This window comes from Aythya marila (genome assembly GCF_965140915.1).
Source record: "Aythya marila genome assembly, chromosome: 3".
NCBI lineage: Eukaryota > Metazoa > Chordata > Aves > Anseriformes > Anatidae > Aythya > Aythya marila.
In genome coordinates, this window is record NC_139044.1 from 25,839,744 (window position 1) to 25,861,525 (window position 21,782).

Genomic DNA, 21,782 nt, shown 5'->3' on the forward strand with positions numbered 1-21,782 from the left:
CTCTCTGCTAGATGTTTTGCCAAGGCCTTTCCTGATGTGTCTGTGTATACCATGCATATTTGTGTGGGCATCTGGTATAACTTCCCCATATCGGACATGTTTGCATATGTCTTTTTCCAACATAATCTGTAACATCAGCATATGTATGAGTTAGTGGTCTTAAAGGTGTGTGTAGAATTGTTTGTTCACATTAAAAAAAAAAAAAAAAAAAAAAAAAGTTAGAAGCCTCTCTGAAAGCTTGGACCATTAAAGGCCTCTGCCATTTCTTAGTATCTAGTTTGCACTACACGTGACCAGAAACCATTGAGATGTCATTTGGAGTATGGACAATGACAATGCTAGAATGCTGGTCTCGATTTATTTCAGCTAGACTTTATAGAACTTGAATCTGTGATTACTACATGTTTATAGTTACAAATATATGTAACATATAGTAACAAGCTCAAGTTAGAGCTTGCTTGAGAGTCCTATAGGTAAGTACATTTTTTAAAAAGGTGGCTTAAGCTTTTCAGTACACTTTCTTCTCACATATCACCAATTATCTATGCTAGGACTATATATATATGTGAGATAAATACATATAATTACATACAAAAATTCTTATAATATTTATAAATGAGCAACTGTTGTGTTAATTTCAGTTCATTGTATCAGTATGATGGCATTATCTGTATCATGTGAATCTTATATTTTTGAAAAACAACATGGTTTGATTTGGAATGCTTTTTAAACTATAGTAATGGTCAGGTTGTCTTCTCATTCAACCTTTTAATTACAAGTAAGAGAGCTTGGTTCTAAATCTTCGGAGTCTGTGGGTCTTATTAACAATTTTACTGTAGAGGAAAAAACAGCAATAATAAGGAAGTTGAGTATTATACAGGCACCTGGCTGCATACTCCATGAAGTGTGAAAAAATGTGAGCCAGGAGTTTACTGGTTACACTCTTACATAGCATCTTTTATTTTTTTTTATTATTATTTTTTTTTTAAACTGAAGTATTCAAAGAGTATGTACTTGGAAAATACAATGTTACTTGCATAAATACAGGTTGGATCTGCTTTTTTAAATTATTATTATTATTTTTTTTTCCCCAGAATTCATAACATCACAATCTTCTGTTTTGGAAAGGCTGCTTCACAGAAGCGGGTCCTTATACCATGTTGAAATGGAATGTTTTCCATGACAGCAGAGCTAAATGCTTCTTTGTGACTTACATGAGCTAAAGACTCTTCTTAGTAGACCAATTAAATAATCCAGGCAGATTCCTATGTGATGGTGCTGAACTGGGTGCTGGCATTGCCTCAGATATTAAATTCTTCCATCTCAGGTGAGCCCTCGTTTGCTCTGTAAGGCATCTCTTAGTCCTCTTTGTAATTCTAGAGGGTTCCCATGGTGGATTGCAGATGTACACGCTGAATTAATCCAGAATGCCTTACAGGGACATACAAAACTGAAAGGTGCATTTTAAAAGCAGTTATTAGACTGCAGCTGAAAGCTGTCTATTGCACAGCTGGTATAACAGCTGATACATGGTCAATGAGGCCAGGTGCCTCATTTTAATACATGTATCTCTCCGTAAGTCATCTTCCAGTGTAGAATGCAGTGGTTAATGCAAGTCTTTTCACTTATGTCTACATATGTGTGGACACCTTGAAGCCCAAGCTCGGAGCCAAATTATACAAACTTCATGCCATAGTAGTGATCAAATTAATAACTGAACTTTCTGCAAGCAGTTTCACACAGTTCAAAGAAGAAGGTATACTCATTGACTTCTGAGCAGTTCCAACCTGTAAAGTCTGCTGGTAAAATTTTTAGAATGAATTACTCCAGTTCAGCTGTGCCTCTCTTCAATTACTATGAATCTTGTAATTTTGTCCCCAAGCCTTTATTATGCTGTAAGAAGAAGGGCATTGAAGCTAGGTAATAACTAAGTGGACTTGAGATATTCCTTGAACCTTTGGTTTTTTCCTTTTGTATCTTGACAGGTGTGACTGTGAGGACTGTAGGTCTGCTTCAGTACTGAATCAAACAGATTAGTTTCAGATACCTTGCAAAACATAAAATCTAATGGAAGTAGGGTTTATCTTTTCTGTCATGCCTCTGTTACATATTTGAAAAAGGGCTTTTCTGCTTTTAGTGAAACTATCAGGGTGGGGATGACACATTTGATCAGAGAGAGCTACAGAATTTAAACTGAAGGTTAGAAGACACTGAATGTATTTTATTTACAGAGGAAATAGCAGTAGTAAAATAAGCTGAATTTGAATAATGCATAGCAAATGGAATTCCTTTCATCCTGCCTTTATTTTTTTTCTCTTTTAATATCTTTACGAAATAGGTTAAAGAATTTTAAAATGTCTGTTGTTGTGAATTAGCAACAATTGGTATTAGCTTGAAATGTTCAGGAACTGTCCAGATTTTTAGAGTAGGTGGTGTTTACTTTTAAGGCTTGATTTTTAAAGGACTTCTATTCTCATAAAAGCACCTGAATTTGTCTTGACTTCAAAAAGAAATGCTTATCACTCTAACAGAGTTCAACATAAGGAATATCAATTTTCTAGGGCATCTATGGTTTCCAAAACCTGGCCTTTTTACACATTTGCCTACATATGGTTGGTGAATTATTTTGGCAAAGCTGTGTTAACTATATCACTGTAGGATTTTAAATAAAGAGACAGAGGAACCTCTTCTGATGGAGGTAATGGTTAATCTTTTTCTTTTTTTTTTTCCTCAAGTAGCTATTGTATTAGCTGTTTATGCCCCTAGTATAAGGAAATTTCAGTTTCTTTGGAAAAGAGAAACTTGCAGAATAAGAAAACACTCTTTGAGGACACTTTTCAGAATTGTTTCATTGAAAAGAATTCTGGATTGAAAAGAACTAAATATTTTATGATTCTAAGTTCTGGCTTTGAGGACAATGTGGACTGGATAACTATAGCAGTAACTACTAAGTAGATTTTGAGTAGAGGAAGCAAGCTGGGATTGTTGTAGAGTTTTGAGAGAATCACAAAACAAAGCTTCATCGGAAAGTAATAGTTGCTATAACATGTCTTCTGTACCATTTAAAGTAATTCATTGCACATCCATGCTTTGTAATCATTGTGACCTTCAATCATTAAATTAATTATCTAATGAGTCAAAAATATTTTTTGAGATTTTCTGTTAAAACTGAATTATTTTACTTAAATACGGCTATCATATTTTTGAAGTAGGAAAATATGCTGATTACACAAAAATATTTGATCCTACAGCCTAAATAATTTCTACTCTTTTAATACAATAGTAGAATTTCTAGCTGTGTATTAGGATTTACTTGGCATTTCTTCTGCAGCCCATATTACAGATCTGAGAATTTCAAGCAGTGTAGTACTGTGAATTGCAGCAAAATGTCTACTTTGTTTACTCGTTTTCCATATTTTTAATATTTTTTTGTAAAGATTTGACATTTCTTTGTAAGCAAATTTCTACAAGAATAGTATGAACAGCATACTTCAGATATACAAAAGGCATACTCTAAATTGAGGTTTTCAAAACTAGTCTCAGGGGCTTTTCTTTCAAAAATTCAAGATTAAATATTATTGCTCTTTTGCTCTTTTCTTCTAGCCAGAGAGCCCAAGAATGAAGATGAAATTAATATAAGTTAGAAGTGCTAACCATAAGTCCTCTAAAGAGCCAAATCATACAAGAGTCGCCAACAGCTGTAAATATTTGCATTAACAGCACATCCTTAGTGCCCTTGAATAAGCCTTTAATAGCTTTTTATTTATTTGTTTCTATTAGAGTGAGAATGGTTAGGATGATGGATAGAATGATGGATGTTATGTGCCTAAAATTTAATTGTCTAATATAAAATCTTGCAAAGGCATAAGTATCAGAATCTTTTTCAATATGATCTTCTCTGTCTCTATCTTTGTTTCTTTTTTTTTTCGTTTTTTTTTTTTTTTTTTTTTTTTTTTTTTTTTTAAAGTCATGGTCCATATCATGGAGGTAATCCTGCTGCTGAATATTGAGAGTTTAATTCCTTTGCAGAGATGGTATTCATGTGATGCTGAGCACTCACACAGGCATTTGACTCCAAAACATCAAATAGTATATGCAGCTGAAGACTTAAAATCAGTTGAATATGATTATACAGTTTTCAGTTGCCTTCAATTATCAGTCCTACCTCTCAGGATAACTTTTGAGAAGAGAAGATTTTAATGTCAGTGAAACAGGCACACGTAAAACTCACAACACTTTCTGCTTTCTTGAACAAGTGAATTCTAGAGGTGAAATGATGTCTTCGGTACTTTCAGTCATCAGACTTGCTTTGATTTCAGTAGGATGAGATTTCACACAGAGCCTTTTATTTGTAGCCCAGAAATACATCAGAATTCTAATTATTGCATTGCTTCTTGGCCTCTAAATGCTCAGTAGAGAGCCTCCAGTGGATTCTTCAATTTCAGTGTTTGATACAGTGTAAGTGTTCTGTACTTAGTTCAGAATTGGTTATCTCTTCAGACATAGGAATTGCTTTAGGCATTCTCAATGTAGACAGTGTAGGATTAGCAAGTTATTTCGACTCATAGCTGTAGCAAGGACGAGAATCAGAAGCTTCTCCTGTGTAGTTGGTCCCATCCTAAAGAAAATGCCAGCTTCATAAATCAGATGAATCACATTCTAGAAATGCCTCTCTTCCTTGACTGTAAAGTAAGTCTACACAACTAGTAGAAATCTACTTAGCACAAATAAATCTCTTCCTTAATAACTCTAAGACTTAGTTTTTTTTATAGCATGTCATACTGGATAGTACATACATCAATACCATTTGTAAGGATGTGCAGCAAGTAGAGTTTCATACATAAAGATGACCAAGCTCTGCTGTCACCTGTGCAGCTCCACAGATGGAGCAGTAGCTTTGTGTATAACTAAAATAATAGATCGTGACAATTTGATCTCTTCTTTTACTTTTAGCCAAGTAGGTGAATAGTGGACAACAATCATTTGTTTTATTTATTGTACTTTATGGTACTTAGTGACTGTATCAGTCTGTATCACTTTAACACTTTGCTATCAATCTTTCATGAACAAAACCTTTCAGGAGTGATGGGTGTTAGAATGACATTAATAAATTTCAAGTTATAGATCTGTCTGTTTAATTTTCAAGTACATATTCTGAATTGCAAATGTTCATCCAGGAATGTATGTGCATAGGCATCCTGAGGTACAGGGAGCAAGTGTGGAGGATCAGAAGGTTCTTTGCACAGGATGAGTTAGAGCAGTGCTTTGTGTAACAGCCTGTTGCACACCTAAAGTGCATAATTTCTGCCTTTTTTGCTTTAGGGGTCATTTTTTTTCCCCCAGTCTATAAGTTAATGGTTTTGAAAGGGAGCATTCTTCCTTACCTAAGAAGGGAATTGATTTAAAAATAGGGGGGGAACTTTCTTGCAAAAGGGAGTGACAAGAGTATCTGAAACCCCCTCTTGTGTATTTGACTGTAGCCAGGCAGCTGGGACCATCCCAATTCATGCCATGTAGCTTCTCAAACTTGGCCTGAAGCTTTGCAGGAGCATTCTCTTCACTTTCACAGTGATAAGTTGCATTTAAGTGTTTGCTGTGAAGAGAAAGCATTCTTACACTAACAGTTAACTTTGAGAGTATTTTTCCCCCTGGTGGTTTTGAGGCAGTAGGTAAATGAGTGGATACGTGTTCAGAGTTCCCTCACCCACTGTTATCTTTCAAGGTTTCTGGCTTGGGGGAACTGTTCATGGCATTTTCTGTCTCTTAGAATGACATGTAAATCATCTTCAAAATTATTAAGGAATCAGAGTAACTCTAAAAAATGCAACATTGCAGCAGCAAACAGATGAATAGTGGTTTTCTTTTGTTTGATACAGTTCATTTAATATGTCAACAGAAAGAGTTGTTAATTCTGGCTTTTCAAAAAATCCAGTGTAAGAGCCTGCTGTGTAATTTGAGTTATTGGGGAAGAGATAAATTATTTACATTAATCTGAAGCTAGTTAAGAGGCTATAAAACAAGTGGTTAAAATAAATGATCAAAATGAGAACCAGCAGATCCACAGAGGGACTGTTGGTTAATGTACTCGTCACATGAAAAAGCAGTGTGGTTATGCAGTTCTCAGAGTAAATTTTCGTAGATGAATGGCAGTCAGAAGAGCCTGAAGTCTTTGATGGATATAATCTCCTTGATAAACAGAGAACATTTTGGCAAGTGATATTCAGTATTGATGGATAGAGGAAAGATTATATTAGAATTAATTATGTAATTAACTGGTTTCTTTATTAATGAATTTATGCACACAGAGCACTGTAGACAGCTGAACAAAGAGTTATGGTTAGCTTCTGGAGCCACCCAGTAAAAGCAAACAAAATATTGGGATAGGAAGTGGAATAAATAATAATGACAAAATGATCACACTGCTGATCTATGCACATATTTTAAGTAAACGCTTTAGGGGAGTAGTGGACAAGGTGCCTGATCTTTAGTTTTGCTCAATTTGTTTCCAAATGTTTAAATACTAAATAAAACTAGAAGACTTTCCAGAAGAGAAGAACATTTTGACCTCAGTAGGTTACATCATATTATTTATTTATTTATCATCTAAAATATCTTGTGTATCTCTGAGAATAGATGCTTCTGTTTTTCTGTGTTTAAAGCATGTATGAAATGAAAGCACCCAGTCTTGCCTGGAGACTATCCAGTTAGACTCTTTTTACATGGCATAGAGGTTTGCTGCTGGACTTCAGTCCCTAGCTTCAACATTTCAGCAATCAAAACACGAACTCAAAAGAGGAAAGGGTGGCTTTAGACCTCTTGAAGAGCAAATCAGGTCACTGCATGTAACCTAACACAAAACTGCTATTCTTAAGACAAAACTATTCTTAAGCACCTCTATGAAAATTAACCTCAAAATTTCCATAATTCTCTGACATCAGTAATGTGGCACTTCATTGTTTTTAATTCACTGCATGAAATACTACTAGTGTTTTCATTTTATTAACTTAATTTGCATTTAGATATGATAAATTAGCACAATGCTAGTGTTGTTCTTCAGACTGCACTTTGAATGCCAGACTTTATAACTTTAATTGAACTTAGAAACAATCTGCAGAGCAAGTAGTTAAAGATAGTCAGGTATGGCATCTATTTTACCTGTACTGTGTTTTATCTTTAAGCAATAAGTATTTTATGTGATATATAATTTAAAGTAAAAAATCTGAGATTATGCATAAAAATTGAAGCCTTGTTCTGAGCAGCTGTTTTGCTTTCTAGCACAAGCTATAATTATGCTAATTGCAATGATAAATGATCCTTTTAAATGTGGTTTGTAGTTCTGTGTATCCCACTCACTATTTTAAGGAAAACAAATCCCATTTTTAAGCACCTGAAAGCAAATATTCATTTCACATTTTCTCTTTTTTTCCCCCTCTGTCATCGCTCTACAGAAATTTATGATGAAGGTAAGCAAGTTAAATATTTAGTATTGTACTTTCTGTGAATTCCTATAATTTCATTTATTTCCTTATTTTTATTTATTTTTAACATCAACATCAAACTTGCCTTCACTGAAATAGAACACTGATTTTTTTTTTTTTTTAATTTTTTTTTAATAGGGATTTAGAAAACACAGTGGCTCTAGGTTGCATCGAGGTTCTGGTTTATTTAGGTCATGATGCACCAAAGGCAGGCACTTGTGTCAGTGGAGACAGGACACTGGGCCAGCACCTGTAATTCTCAGTTCATTCTTGCCTTTTCAGTGAGAATGCAGCACTGTCTGGTAAATGTGAAATCTGGAGTCAATGAATAAATAGCAGAAGTTCCAGTAAAACACATGGGCATTTTGCAAAGTGGGGGACATCTCTCTGCTGCTGCTGTAACAGCACTACTGTTGTGATGGTGCCTCAGTGGGGGCAAGTGGGCAGCCCTTGGGTTGAGTCTCATTGGCACTTCACTGCCTCAGGTCAATGAGCAGTATCTCTGCTTCTCTGCATCCTTTTGTTTTGTTTTCCCTTTCACTATGGCAAGCTATTTGGAGAACTTCCCAAGCATTCTGAATAATTGACATTTGTAATAGTTGGCTATGATTTAGCCAAGATGTGTTGGTTATCTACTTTTTATTTTTGCCTTTAACTATCAAAGTCTGTTCCCAGTTCATCTTCTGAAATGATTTTCTTACTGATTTTCATCCCTAGGAGCCTGCGGTTCTGTGGTATGATCTTGCTTGCTTCATTGTCACTCTCCACCAGGGAGGAGTTCAGGGCTAGATAAACAGTGCTATTTTAAGGGCTGAATTTAATGACGTCAGAGGAGTTTTCTTAATGTGACTCCTCTGCTGATCCATCTTTTCCTCCCACTTGGCTGTCTGTCTTATTCTTTATCTGTGAGTTTCTTTCTCAAGTGACAAGGATGACTCACATTCCTCGTATCATACAGTAACAGAAAAAGATTTTGCACAGTCCTTAACCTGTGAAAAATGCCTCTCTCCTCCACTTACTTAGCTCTAAAATAGCCAGGCAGATTTTTATTAATTTCTTCCATCTCCTCTGTGGAGGAGGAGGAGGTGGGAAATCTTCACTAGGCTAGGGAAGAATCGATAAATTTTATCCTCTTGGATAATTTTTCCCCAAATTGCTCTAAATGCTTGAAAATATGAGTTTTTAATGGCAGTATTACCTCAACCATAAATATAAATGTTTGTTTTACATAGAGAGTTGGAAACAGATGATCAATATTATTTATTTTTGATTTATTTTCACTGTTATAGCTGCTTCTCATTAATGTGAAGTTCCCCATTACCGGGGAAGGGAAATATAAATGTAGTGTTGAAAATATTAATCACAAGGTATATCTGAAGTGTTTCTTATTACGTGGCTGTTTATTCTTCCTTCCAGCAAGTCAATATTATTGAAACTGGGATCATTTAGCATGGTGCTGGCAGAAATGTTTGTCGTCATGACCAATTATTCTAATCTTTTTAATACATATAGTAAAATATCTCTGTGTTCTTAACTGAGTAAGACGTGCTCATGGTTTTTAATGGCAATTGATTTATTCAGGTGATATTTATGTGAAGTCTAGTTACACATTGTACTGTGGCTTTGAAAGCAAGACATAGTTTGGAAACCTATAGCTTAGCTTAGCTCCTTTTTCTGTTCTTTGGCTTGGAGCAACACATAAAATAGGAGGTAAGTGCTGACCATGTTAATAAAAGAGCTGCGGGGTGTTTTTTGGTTTTGTTTATTTTGTTTGTCACAGTGGCCATCCATATTGAAGAGCAGGTACCAGCAGAGCTATCAGTTATGCTAATCCTCTTACCTGAATTTTTGCAGTACTTAGTGTTCTGCAGTGAATTCCATGAATAAAAGTAGCCTGACTAAGTAGTGATTTTAAAAGAAAGTGTAAAGACTAGAATACATATAATATCTTCGTAGGTTAAACTTCTTGTTATGCCATTTGAGTATGCTGTATAGGCTACAGTGAGGCAAGGGAAGAGGTTATAGACTGTTTTGAATTTGCCCTTCAATGTTGCTGTTACTGGATATGGGAGAGGTGAAGGAATATATTACCACAATGCTGCATGTCAGTGAATCGATTCACTTTGCATCTTTAAATTCTAAGCAACTATATGCTGTGGGTTTGGTGCCAGCCACTGGAAATGGCAGCCCGAAGAGGATGGTAATTACAGAAGGGTGTCATTACCATTTTAGGTTTTAAGGTAGAGGAATTCGGGACCTCTGTGTCTGGTTGTTGCTACTTTAGAAAGAAAATTCTCTCAAGCCCTCTATCTCTGCTCTGAGGTTACTTCACGAGTTCTGCATTGACTCAGACTGTTCCTACACATTCTGAATTCATCACTGCTTACAGTTTTCTGGACTTTTTGATGAGCATTCATCCCACAAAACTGAAGTGCCTGACCTGGAGATACAGATATCCTAATTTTCCAGTGAAACCACAAGCAGAAGTGCAGGTATTGTGTGTGACTCATATTTTAGGTGGGTTGAATTACTGCCCAAAGTGCTTTTTTCTTTCCACTGACTGTTTAGCTTCCTTAGGCAAAATTAACCCAAGTCTTTGCATTTCATCATCAAGCAGCTCTTTTATCTATCTGTAAGCTATTACTGAGCATGCTGGTATTGAGAAGGAGCCTTCCTGTGTTCTCTAGCTCGCTGTTGCCTAGTATTAGAAGGAAGCTATCATAAGTCATCATGCTGGGCTCAGCATGAAAAATGTTAGACGCTGATATAATTGTGGGGAGTAGGAGGTCTCATAGAACATTAATCTTTGGTGGTCTCCAATTCAAGTCAGCTTTGCAGGATTGCATCTTTACTGCTGTTTTCAGATAAAATTTGTGTACAGCAGGTGAAAAAATGTATATTAATAATGGAATGAATATTTTTAACATTATTATGGAAGCATTGTTTTGAGCATCCCCCTCTTTACAGAAATGGTTGGAACACCATGTAAACATCTGTGTGTAAAACCACATTGAAATGCTTTTAAAGCATGAGACATCCCACCTCTTTCCCTTCCGTTCCTTCCAGTTCCTTTCGCTCTCCTTCCAGTTTCAGTCACCTCATTGCTAATTCTACCATGGAAGTTTTCCTTCACGTGAGTAAGGACTCAAAAGCTTGCAAGATAAATTTATTCCACAGTTCTCCAGTGTTTTTCTTTCTATCTTGCGTGCTACTAAACGGCAGCCTTTAATTTGCTTCAATGTAGGAATCCCCAAAGAATGATTTATAAACAAAGCAAATGTTTCTCATACAAACACTCAGTTTTCTTTCTAGAGAACCACTTCAGGTCAAATACTTGTGTTCGTCTCCTTATTATTATTACAGTTTTATCAGCCTCTTGGAAAAAGGCTTCGATGTCAACATCCTTAGATCTCTGGACATTGGTAGATTCTGACCAGGAATAGCATAATCCAGGGCCTAACATATTTTTTTCTCAGAATTCATGGTAGATGATTTTTTTCTAAGCAATACTTGTGATTGCACTCACATTTACAATTTGTGTTATCTTGCTAATAGATCAAAACACAATTTCAGAATGTAATGACTAGTCATGAGTGAAAAATATGACAGCCCCAAAGGGAGTGCTAAGGAAGGGAAGTGGATGCTGTAGCAACTGAATTTGAAGTGAAGGGAATTTGAGAAGTGGATGCAGGATGATCAATAAGTCTTTTTATTGGTTTATTTTTGTGGTCTTATTTCTTTTCAAACAACTCCCCAAAGGGTTCAAAACATGAAATTGTATGATATTCTGTGTTTACTTATATGTGTCTATTTATGCAATTAAATCTCATGTCTGGATTTGAAGAGAATATTTGTTTCCTCATTGTATAGTTTTAATAACAGTATAAATGTTTGTATAGAAATAAACTGCACAGCTTCATGAATCTTAGAACACTCTCTTGGTGGATAATAATACTTTCACACTGATATTTGCAAATGTTTTTATGGAAGTATAGGTGTCTTCTGTTTGATATGCTATTGTCTCCAGCATCTGCTTTTAGTTCTACATAGCCGTAATCATTAGAAATGATTAGCTTTTTCCCTCATCCAAACTTGTCAGGTAGATGTTTAAAAACAAGTCAACAAGATCTTCATTTTAAATTCTAAGTTGATATGTTTGAAGTCATAGTTCCATTATTACGTGTTGCAGTTTTAAGATGATGTTGGCATTTTAAGTTTGTCACAAGAATGCATTCAATGCAGAGTTGATTTCCCAATTGTCTTTGGAAATGAAGTGCACACTTTGGGTTTGTTTCAGAGACTTGTTCCATTTTAATGAAGTATAAGCACTCGGTGCTTTAAAGACATTGTTTTACTATAGGATACACATGAAATAACCATGATAAGCCATATTTGAAACTTTTAACTTTATCTTGCAGTATTTGCCTTGGAAGATTTTTGTAGAAAAGTAGGGAACACATTATTTCTTTTACTGTACAACTGCTCTCAGCTGTAATAAAATTTCAGTGCCATGAAAATGTTTGTGTAGTATTTTTAGAAACCCATTCAGAGCAATATTGAGTGGTCCTAAGATCCATCTAGGCCATTTGGACTAGTGTTTCCTGTGGCTAGGTCTAGGGCACAGAGGAAATACTAGGGTAAGGAAATGTTTGATATTTACCACTACTGTCAATTATATGGATTGCATTTTTAAGGATTTACTACTGATATTTTGTAGCTTATTGTTTCAATTGATCTGAATATTTTTAACCCCATCAAAACTATAGTTGCTTACAATCTAGTTTTTGTACTGCTATTTTCCCTACAGCATGTGCGATTCTCGCCATAGGTTCATCATGAAATGAGATCTGGCAGGCAGGAAAAGCTACTACATCATTTGTAAAAACTCACTGTGTTACCTTGTATGATTTTCTAGAGAGCATACTTAAATTCTTGTTTTGTTGTGACACGTTCACTACTTGGTGGTATGTTAAAATTGCTTTTGTGGGTGACTAGAATTGTCTGAACTGCTACATCCTAAATGCAACTGCGATGGTGATTATTGAAACATTATAGTTCCGAGTAGTGGCAAAGTGGCAATGTCATGAAAGCTTTGTCTGCACATGCACAAAACACTGAAATAACTATCCTGTTGTAGTATGCACTTTCATATTTTTGTCTTTCGCTGGTATATCCCTGAATCCTTTTTTTTTTTTTTTTTTTCTTTATGTTTTGAGATTGTGTACACCTGTGGAGAAAGGTCAACAAAGAAAAATATAATACTGGTGTGCAGTCATGTGCTCACTGTTGTAATAAATCTTTTACTTAGTGGAAATAAGGCTACTCTCTTGAAAAGAATGGAAAGCGAATGGCTATTTGACTCAAAATCTCCTTGGATGCCAAGGGTATTCAATAGTCATTAAGAGTTCTCAACACAAGTGAGATTACCAGAAGCACAAATGGCTCCAAAACAGATTTTTAGTGTCACAGGTTTTGTTGGATATGTATGACATCTTACAGCAGGATTGGTACACACATTAAAATACATAATTTTTTGTTCAAACCAATTATAAATGTCATGTGATGGTGCTTCCACCATTTTCACATTTTGCTAGATAGCTTGAATGTTGTGATTTTTAAGTTCTTTTTAGCATTTTAATCTTATGTGTATTAGGAAGAGAAAACAAGGAAAATAATTATCTCATTTTAAAATTTTTGTTTCAAGATAACACTCCTTATATCAGATTAAAAGACTTTAATCAACTCAGTTCTTTGTAGTCTATTCTTATTCCCATCTTTAACAATGTGTTGAACTTGAAATCTGTTTAAAAATTTTGTATGCTGATCTCTTAAGCTTCAGTAGCTTGTGGTTGTATTCCAAATTACCTTTGCTTCAGCAATAGCATTTAAATAATGAGATGACTCCAAATTAATCTTGCATTCCAGCTGCAGAAATATTAGACTGGACATGGGCAGTGTGAACTGGCCACACAAGCACAGTTCACACAAGCAGTGTGAATTGGTATACATGTATTCTGCTTTCCATCTCAATTTATATAGTGTTTACAAATTCTGCAAGTCTTTTGAGCCCTACTGTAAATCTCAAGTTTCTGGAGGATAAAATATAGAAAACAGCATTGCATTCATATGATTGATGGTCCTGAATGGCATAGTCTGTAGAACTTCAGTGGATTCATTCTTTGAACTCAAGTATGTTTTCTCCATCCTGGTTTTATTTGAGGAACATATTATCAAACTCAAAAATGACTCTGAACTTTGGAAATTAAAAACATTTTACTGACTATAGCATCATTTGAATTACCATACCTCAGTGCTGTTTTATAGTACAATAAAAATGTTCAGTAGTCTGTGCAGGATACTTTTAAGAGGTGTTTCGTAAACATGAAAGAAATTAATCCACTGTTGCAGGTGAAAGTCAAAATATTTGAATGTATTTTTTTTTAAGAGATTCGATAACTTTTTAAACGAAGTGTTCACAAAAATATAATTTATTGGCTTTCAGCACATCCTGTTTGCAGTGTTTTCTGAAATGTTATCATCTGAATAATACTACAAACTTGCTAAAACATTAGTGGCACACTTCATTGAATTATAGAATATCTTGAAATGGAAGAGACCCACAAGGATCATCAAGTACCACTCCTGGCTCCACACAGGTCCATCTACAAATTAAACCATATGCCTGAGAGTTTTGTCATTCTTCATTCTGGAACATTTCATCTCTCCTGTAGAATTCCAATTGTTTATATTTTATTTTATTTTATTTTATTTTATTTTATTTTATTTTATTTTATTTTATTTTATTTTATTTTATTTTATTTTATTTTATTTTATTCACAGTTTAGACAGGAAATTCTGAATTCTCTGCAAAATTCTGCGTAGGAATGTATTATGAAAATCAAAGACTCAGTTGGCAGCTGTGGCCCAACAACTACTAACTACACAGTTGCTGGCATAAAAATAAAAGCTGAATATTAAATGATTACAAAATGAGCCTTTAAAAGAAGAAATTGATGTGTGAGTAGGTGTGTATCCTGGAAGGCAAGTTCCAAAATGGAAGACAGTTTTATAGTCCCATCTTGCTCTTGTATTCTGGCCTGTATTTTTCTGTATTTCATTTCTTTCCACTTTCACTCCATGCAGCTGGCTTGATTATAATTGTCTCTCAGAAATGTTTAAGTAGAAGATTGAAAAATTTTTACAACTTTCTGCTATCTGTCCAAAAAACAGAAATAGAAGCTGGTTTTTTTGGGGGTGGGGGTGGGGTGGGGAGGAGGTGGGTACAGAGGGGAGAGGCAAAATAATTTTGTTTAGATAGACATTTTGCAAGAGGACTAAAACAAAAAACAATTTGCTGATCCCCCATTAACTGACTTGTTTGAGGCAACCTTTCTCCTGTGTGCCAAAATATGGTCTCCTGTGTAGCAGGTAAATCAGCATGGCCAAAACAAGAGCAAGCTAACACAGCTGTGATTTTTCTTGATCATACTGTGCCTCTCATCTTTCATACAACAAGCAGCCAAGTCTGTATGTATGATATCAAAGCTATGGCTTGTGGCACAGAATAATTTGGACAAAATGATTACTGAAATTTCAGGTTTTTGTCCATTTTCGTGACTTTATTCGTTGGTTAGCTACGCCCGCTGTTGATTAAGCAAATCCAAAATGTTGGTAAACGTTTTTTTGCCATTTCCCTATGTGATGGGTAGCAGACATGCAGCATTCGTGTTTGGCACAACGAGCCTGACATTATCAAATGTCTTGGTCCTTTCAAGACATTACTTCCACTGCTTGTGGAAAAAGCAGTGGTAGTAATGGTTGTTCAAAGAGAAATCTTCAAGTCTTACTGTCAAGACTGTGCCTGTGACAAAGACACTGACGTATATTCCTTCTTAATAAAAATTCATGTCATTCAGTCATCCAGAGAGATTATTGAATGGGCCTCTTGGCATTTCAACTGTCATTGTAGTTTGTTGAAAGTCAAAGTATACTTTTTGTCCATCAAGATGCTCTCTTCTCAGTAAGAATAAAAACCATAAACTCCTGGCAGTTTCTTATAAGTGCTCTTTTATTTTTTATTTATTTATTTATTTTAACTGGCTTGCTTTTTCACAACCCATTCCTTTTTTTCTTTTTTTTTTTTTTTTCTTTCTCCCTTGACCAAGTAAATCAAAGATCAACAAATATTATGCTAATGGATAAAAGTTAAGGAAGGACGATCAGTAAATTGTGGGTCATCAGCATAGCTATTCACTGAAATTGATCTCCAGCACTGAAATGAAGCTGCCACAGAGGTAGTATAGTATGACTGTTTCCAATTTATTCTGTAATGATTCTGGTGCTCCAGTCAAGCAGAAGGTCAGTCTACTATGATAAAAGAAAGGGTATCAAAGCTGTATATAAGAAGTTAGCTTAGGAGTCATATTAGAAAGAATAATACTGCTTACAGAGTTGTCACATGTATAGATTTAGAAACAGGTCTTAATGGATGCTGCTTGAAGACCATGATATGCATAATGTTGCTTGCAGTGTTCTATCATAGAAATGTGGACTTCAGACCTTGGCAGTGTCTTGTCAGCCAATATCTGCTTCTGAACAGTGTCAGTCAGCTGCATCTCAGGTTAAAGAATTCATAAATCTGCAGAAGCTGAAAGGTTGCTTGTAGTTAACAAGATTATTCTTTCATTAGAGGTTAAACTGATTGTAGATAAGAACTGTAATTAAAATAATTGTGGGGGAAAAAAAAGGTTTCTTGTGATAAAAGTATTTTTTATTACCTAAATTTGTTTGAGAAAAAAATAAAAAATACTGCATTTCTCAAGAGGAATGTCTACTTGGGCATGATTTCCAAATTTTCGGAACCCCCCAAATTCTCTTGAGTTAGCTTGGATGACTTTGATCAGTTACCTGGCCTGGTAGAGAAAGAGTTCTGATAGTATTTAAACAGTAGGGGCCAAGCAGTCTGGAGACTGATGTTCTTAACTGTGGTTGATAGATCATTAATATTTTCATAAAAAGCAGGGACAATACTTCAGAATCTCCTTTGGAATACCTCCTGTATAGAAAAGCATGTATTTTAGAGGGGAAAATGAGGTGATAAGGAGAGATTTAACAATATGTAAGGGTGTAGAGAGCTGCTGTTCTCTAGAAGCATTCTGCTTTCAGCCAAAGGAAAAAGGATTCAAGTTTTTACAGTGTATTTTATACCAAAATGGTGACTTGTTACAAAGAAAGCATTTTCTATCATCTGTTAATTGAGGACTTCTAATAGAAAAAGTCAAGAACATCTAGAATCACTTCTCCAGATTCTATGTAAAATCTGTCCCAGGGACTTGTATTCTGACTAAAGCTCGATATATTTGGAGCTAATCAAAACTAAGGAGAACACATTCATAAAGCTATCTTGAACTAATCCCTGAAACAGCATTTTATCAAGAAATACTCTTCTCTGTAATGAGGCAAATACGGATTGTCCAGAGATTGACTTTTTTTTTTTTTTTAAATTGATCTTTCATTTTTATTTATTTATTTTGCAAAAGGTCTCATTTTATTCTAACATGCCAGTATATAATTTCTTTTTATCTTTCAGTCTGCACAAGGTGGTGGTCATCGAACACTACTCTACGGGCATGCAATCCTGCTGCGCCATTCCTATAGTGGCATGGTATGTAACAGGAGCTGGAGCAGCAAACATTTGTTTACTGTGTGAAAATTGTTAGAAAGTACCTTGGCCATTGTCATTTTCTGGTATTGGGAGACTTATTCACAAAAATTTCCATGAACCAATGGTAAAATGTCTCTGATGTGAAGGGTAGATGCTTGGAAATATGAAATGAAGCTACTCATTTCTGCGTAAAGTGGTGAAACTAAGTCTGGCTCCATAGTGATGAGTTCTCTGCTTGTCAGTCTATGCTGAATTGGTAATTTCCCATTGCTTTTACCTTGGATATTGCATATTGCATAAGCTGGGACTGAATCTGCTGCTGGCATCTGGCTTGCAACCTGAACATATCTTGGAAACTGAGTGGGAAAGGAAATTCCTTCGTGCACATATTTTGGACAGAGGCATTACACTTCAGTTGTCAGAAGAATATTGGTTTGAAACTGCTTAACTGGGTGAGGCTTCATGGAGCTACGTTTGATGTAACCAGCTCCCTTATTTCCATCCTTGCTATTCTCATTTGAGTGGAAATATAACCTGCATAAAGTCTGAGAACTTCAGATCTTAGCCAAGACTCCTTGAGTACCATTCAGTTTAGCAGGCATTTATGTTCTTGGTATTAACTAATGGGTATAATTTAAGAATCACTATTATGTTAGCAGGCTGATTGCTTTTTATATTCTAGTGGATTATGAGTGGAAAAAGTGATGCATGCTTTTTTTCTTTTAGTATCTATGCTGCCTGTCTACATCTAGATCTTCAATGGATAAACTGGCATTTGATGTAGGATTGCAAGAGGATACAACAGGTAAAAACTAGTGTAAGACAATGTAATGAAAAATACTTTCAGTTTAAAAATCAGAACAGAGAACTATAAAAAACATATAAATCATATAAAATTTAAAAGTATTTTAAGGACTAAAGAAACAAAAGCTAATATTCCCATCTTTTACAGTTTCAATATCTTATTTTCACATTTTCTAATAGTTCTCATTTCGAAGGAATTGTCATTCCAATGTTGTCATTCCAGTAGGAAACTTCTGCTGAAAAAAAAAAAAAGTTTATTATTTTAAATAAAGATTCTATTAATGTTTTAGAACTGCTGACAATTTGGATTTTTTTTTAAATATTTTTAAGAGTGATACAGGTTTTTACGATGTCATCAGTTTGGTCAATTTGTTTAATTAGAAACAAGAAGTTTACTTGTTTTTTAAAGCACTGCTATAGCCAAGATTGACGACAGTAATAGAAAAACTTGAGTGGTTGCAAGATAAATTATTATTTTTTTAAAAGCATACCTTCCCTGCAAGAAGTATATCTGAAAACATGTTTATCATGGGAACAAATTTTTTGACTTCAGTACTTTAAAATATTCTAGGGGATTACAGTCAATAAATGTCACTAGGAGTGCAAGAACGTAATTCAGTTTGGATTTATGAGACCTTTAGGACAGTATTAATAAGTAAATAATGTGTGTTTTTTTTTTCCAGGTCTTTGTCCTAGTAGTCACTGCACCAGGCCTGTCAGAGCTTAAGAAGTGTTTGAACTGTGCACAGTCACATGGTCTAAAATTCTGGGTAGACCTGTGTGGTGCCAGGAGTTGGACTCGATGATTCTTATGGGTCCCTTCCAACTCGGGATATTATGTGATTCTATGATTCTAATTCTGAGAGGAACATTTTTCAATTTCTTGCCCAGAACATGGCACAACAGTGACAGGAAACTTCTTTAGCAAGAGCAGCCTGGACCAGGTTGCCTTGAAAACACAGTCTCCTCTTTGCTCAACTCTGGAATTCTGTTACAGAGGTCTTGCTGACTTCTACATAGTTTCTGCCAGAAACTATTTCCTTCTAAGTTTCTGGCAGGATGCTGATGCAGGGTTGATACTACTTACAGAAAACACATGGACGCTAGTTTTACCCATCTGAAAAATGGGTCAAAACTTTGACTGAGATAACTTTAAAAGTAATGGCAATACTCTTAGACACTTTCTTTCTAATTTCTTTCTCTCTTATTATTTAATCACAATACAGGTGAGGCATGCTGGTGGACCATCCATCCTGCTTCCAAGCAGCGATCAGAAGGAGAAAAAGTACGTGTTGGAGATGATCTTATTTTAGTCAGTGTCTCTTCAGAAAGATACCTGGTAAGTTCTACAAGAATGTCTGAACAGTGTCTTCTCTACAGAAAAACAGTTAATAAAAGTATTATACTAAAGCCTGGATTGCGTTTCCAGCTCCACAAAAGTATAGATTAAAGTGTTTAAACTGGTGTTTAATACCATTTTGCAAAACAAGGCTTTGAAGATCTGCAAAGTATGACACTGACATGTGACTGATCTAAGTTATGTTCATTTAAATAATGGAATAGAAGTTAAAAAATTACTAATGAAGAAAAGAATTAAATAGAAGAGTCTGCCAAATTGCATAACTGAAATGTTTATGGTCTTAGTGTTCTGAGGCTAGCAGTACTATGCTAAATGAATTAAAACTACATACCAAAATTTTGGAATATTTAATTCAAGAATATAGTATTTTATGGTCATAAAAAAGGTCCATTTTTTCCTTAGGATTATGAATAGTATAGTATATACTGCTACTGATACATCATAATTAAATATATTTAAATATAATTAAATATATTTAAATATAATTAAACTACTTAAATTATTACCTGAATTAATATTTAAATATAGCTAAAGTATTAAAAAAAACTTTATGGGGTAGCTGCTTTTTATCACTTGTTTAAATAACTACTTCTTACTCATCAAAGCATCTGTCAATTGTTCTCTAATGAAACTCTTCAGCACTTTAAAATGATTTATTTTTGGTGTATTCTTGGGGTTGCAAAAGTGTGAACTATTCTATCTAAAACAAACAAACAAACAAAACCACAACAAAATAAGATGAAAATAGGAAGAATGCCAGTCTGCTGGAAGGTTCTGTAAAAATCAGACCCAGTGATTCAGCAAATGTAGCTACAACTGAAAAAAAAATCTTTTACGATAACATGTTTTTAACTTTGTCAAGAGAATTGTTTCAGCCCTACCTATAGCAAGAAAATTTATTGTATAGTCTTTCCTTAATTTTTATGTTGTGAAGTTGTTTTCTCTTTTTGATAAAATAAAAAATGTTTTCCCTTCTTTGGAATGACATAGAAAATGAGGATTTAATTTAATATAATTTTAACTCAGAAGCACTGTCACTCATTTAGTGAGTTATTTTCATAAGTGGAAATTGTGAGAACTTTTAGATGATCTTTATATTTTAAAACTATTTTTAATAACTACTTCTATGAGAATTGCAATTAGGATTACTGGAAAAGTAACTTTCTGTGGACAGTATTAACGAGAAAGTTAATTACTGTAATTTTTTTATTTAAAGAGATTTTTTATTTAAAGAGATTAAGTTTCTTTTGAAATTTATTGAATTGCTGAATTGAGTTGCTGGAGTTGAATTTTGTTCTAAATAATTTCTCTATGTAGGTACTGATACTCTCTACCCTCTAATTAGTAAATCAGCTCAGCCTTATTATCTTATTAATTAGAGTATGTGTCTCAGCTGTTAATTCTCAAGGCTGACATATGTACTTTTATACATGGAGACATGATGCTGACTGCAGAGACTGATTTCCTTCAACACAGTAAATTTTAATGACTCCCATGGTGTTAATGTGTATACCGCATCTTCCATGCAAAATACCAACACGTTCAAATTATATTTTCTCTGTAGTGAGAAACTAGACAAATCTATGTTCTTGATATTTTAATCTCTGTATTACAGTCTTAAAATGGTTTAGAGCAAGATTTTAATGAATAGTTATTAAGCCTATTTCAATTATTTTTTGATTTGATAGTAAGAAGGAGGGAGGACTGAGCAAAATTAATTTTGCTCTTACAGGCACTCACCCCCGCATTTTTATAAATGGATGTGTTTCCAGGCTATATTAAGAGCTGATGAAATACACGTCTTCACAATCATCAAAATATTTGTCTTTTTACTACCTACTCAGTAATTATATTAGCACTGTAAATAAAGCAACAGTACTTACATGAAAATTCAAAAAGTTGATAAAGACTGAAATACCCAGTTACCAGTGAGTGAATACTTTTCATGAAAACTGTCTCTCCATCTTAAACTATTAAAACTGATCCATTACAAAATACCTTCAGAGGATGTGCCATAGATCTACAGTTCTCAGTTCTCCGCTGTAATAATTGTGAGCTGAAATACTGGTTCAATGGCTTGTCACGATAGCCTTGTAGTCTTTTTTTTTTTTTTTCCTTTTTTTTTTTTTTAATTTTTATTTTTTATTTTTCTTTTCTTTCCTGTGACATTGGATAACTCCAATGTAGCTCCAATGCTGTTTCCTAAAAATCTTCACTGTGCTTTGAAACACACACACACACACACACAAAACAAAAACAAACAAACAAACAAACAAACAAACAAAAAAACCTTAGTATTTTGGGCATGTAGTTCAGAAAAATGTAACCCATGCCAATAAAGTCACACTTAATCTGTACCAAATTTAAAGAAAACTGACTCCCTGGCACAACATATATACACCAAAATTCTCTTTTCTACAGTGTCCACTTGAAATGCTGTAAAAGTGTATGGAAACAACAACAACAAAAAGTCTTT

At 34.5% G+C, this 21,782-nt stretch overlaps 1 protein-coding gene across 13 annotated transcripts in view; it reads left to right on the forward strand.

Annotated features, from left to right (window-relative positions):
- The window catches only part of RYR2 (ryanodine receptor 2), a 413,797-nt gene that overhangs the window by 153,204 nt on the left and 238,811 nt on the right, over positions 1–21,782 (forward strand). For 7 of the 13 annotated variants that reach the window (XR_014317119.1, XR_014317120.1, XM_082756062.1 and 4 more), the window contains 4 exons: positions 7,449–7,463; positions 17,068–17,142; positions 17,869–17,947; positions 19,173–19,285. Coding sequence is in view for 11 of the 13 variants with exons in the window: in XM_082756062.1 (XP_082612188.1) it covers positions 7,449–7,463; positions 17,068–17,142; positions 17,869–17,947; positions 19,173–19,285 (282 nt within the window). In the remaining 2 variants the exon portion in view is untranslated. The remainder of the gene's footprint in view (positions 1–7,448; positions 7,464–17,067; positions 17,143–17,868; positions 17,948–19,172; positions 19,286–21,782) is intronic. The other 6 variants (XM_082756061.1, XM_082756064.1, XM_082756063.1 and 3 more) reach the window with 1 other exon arrangement.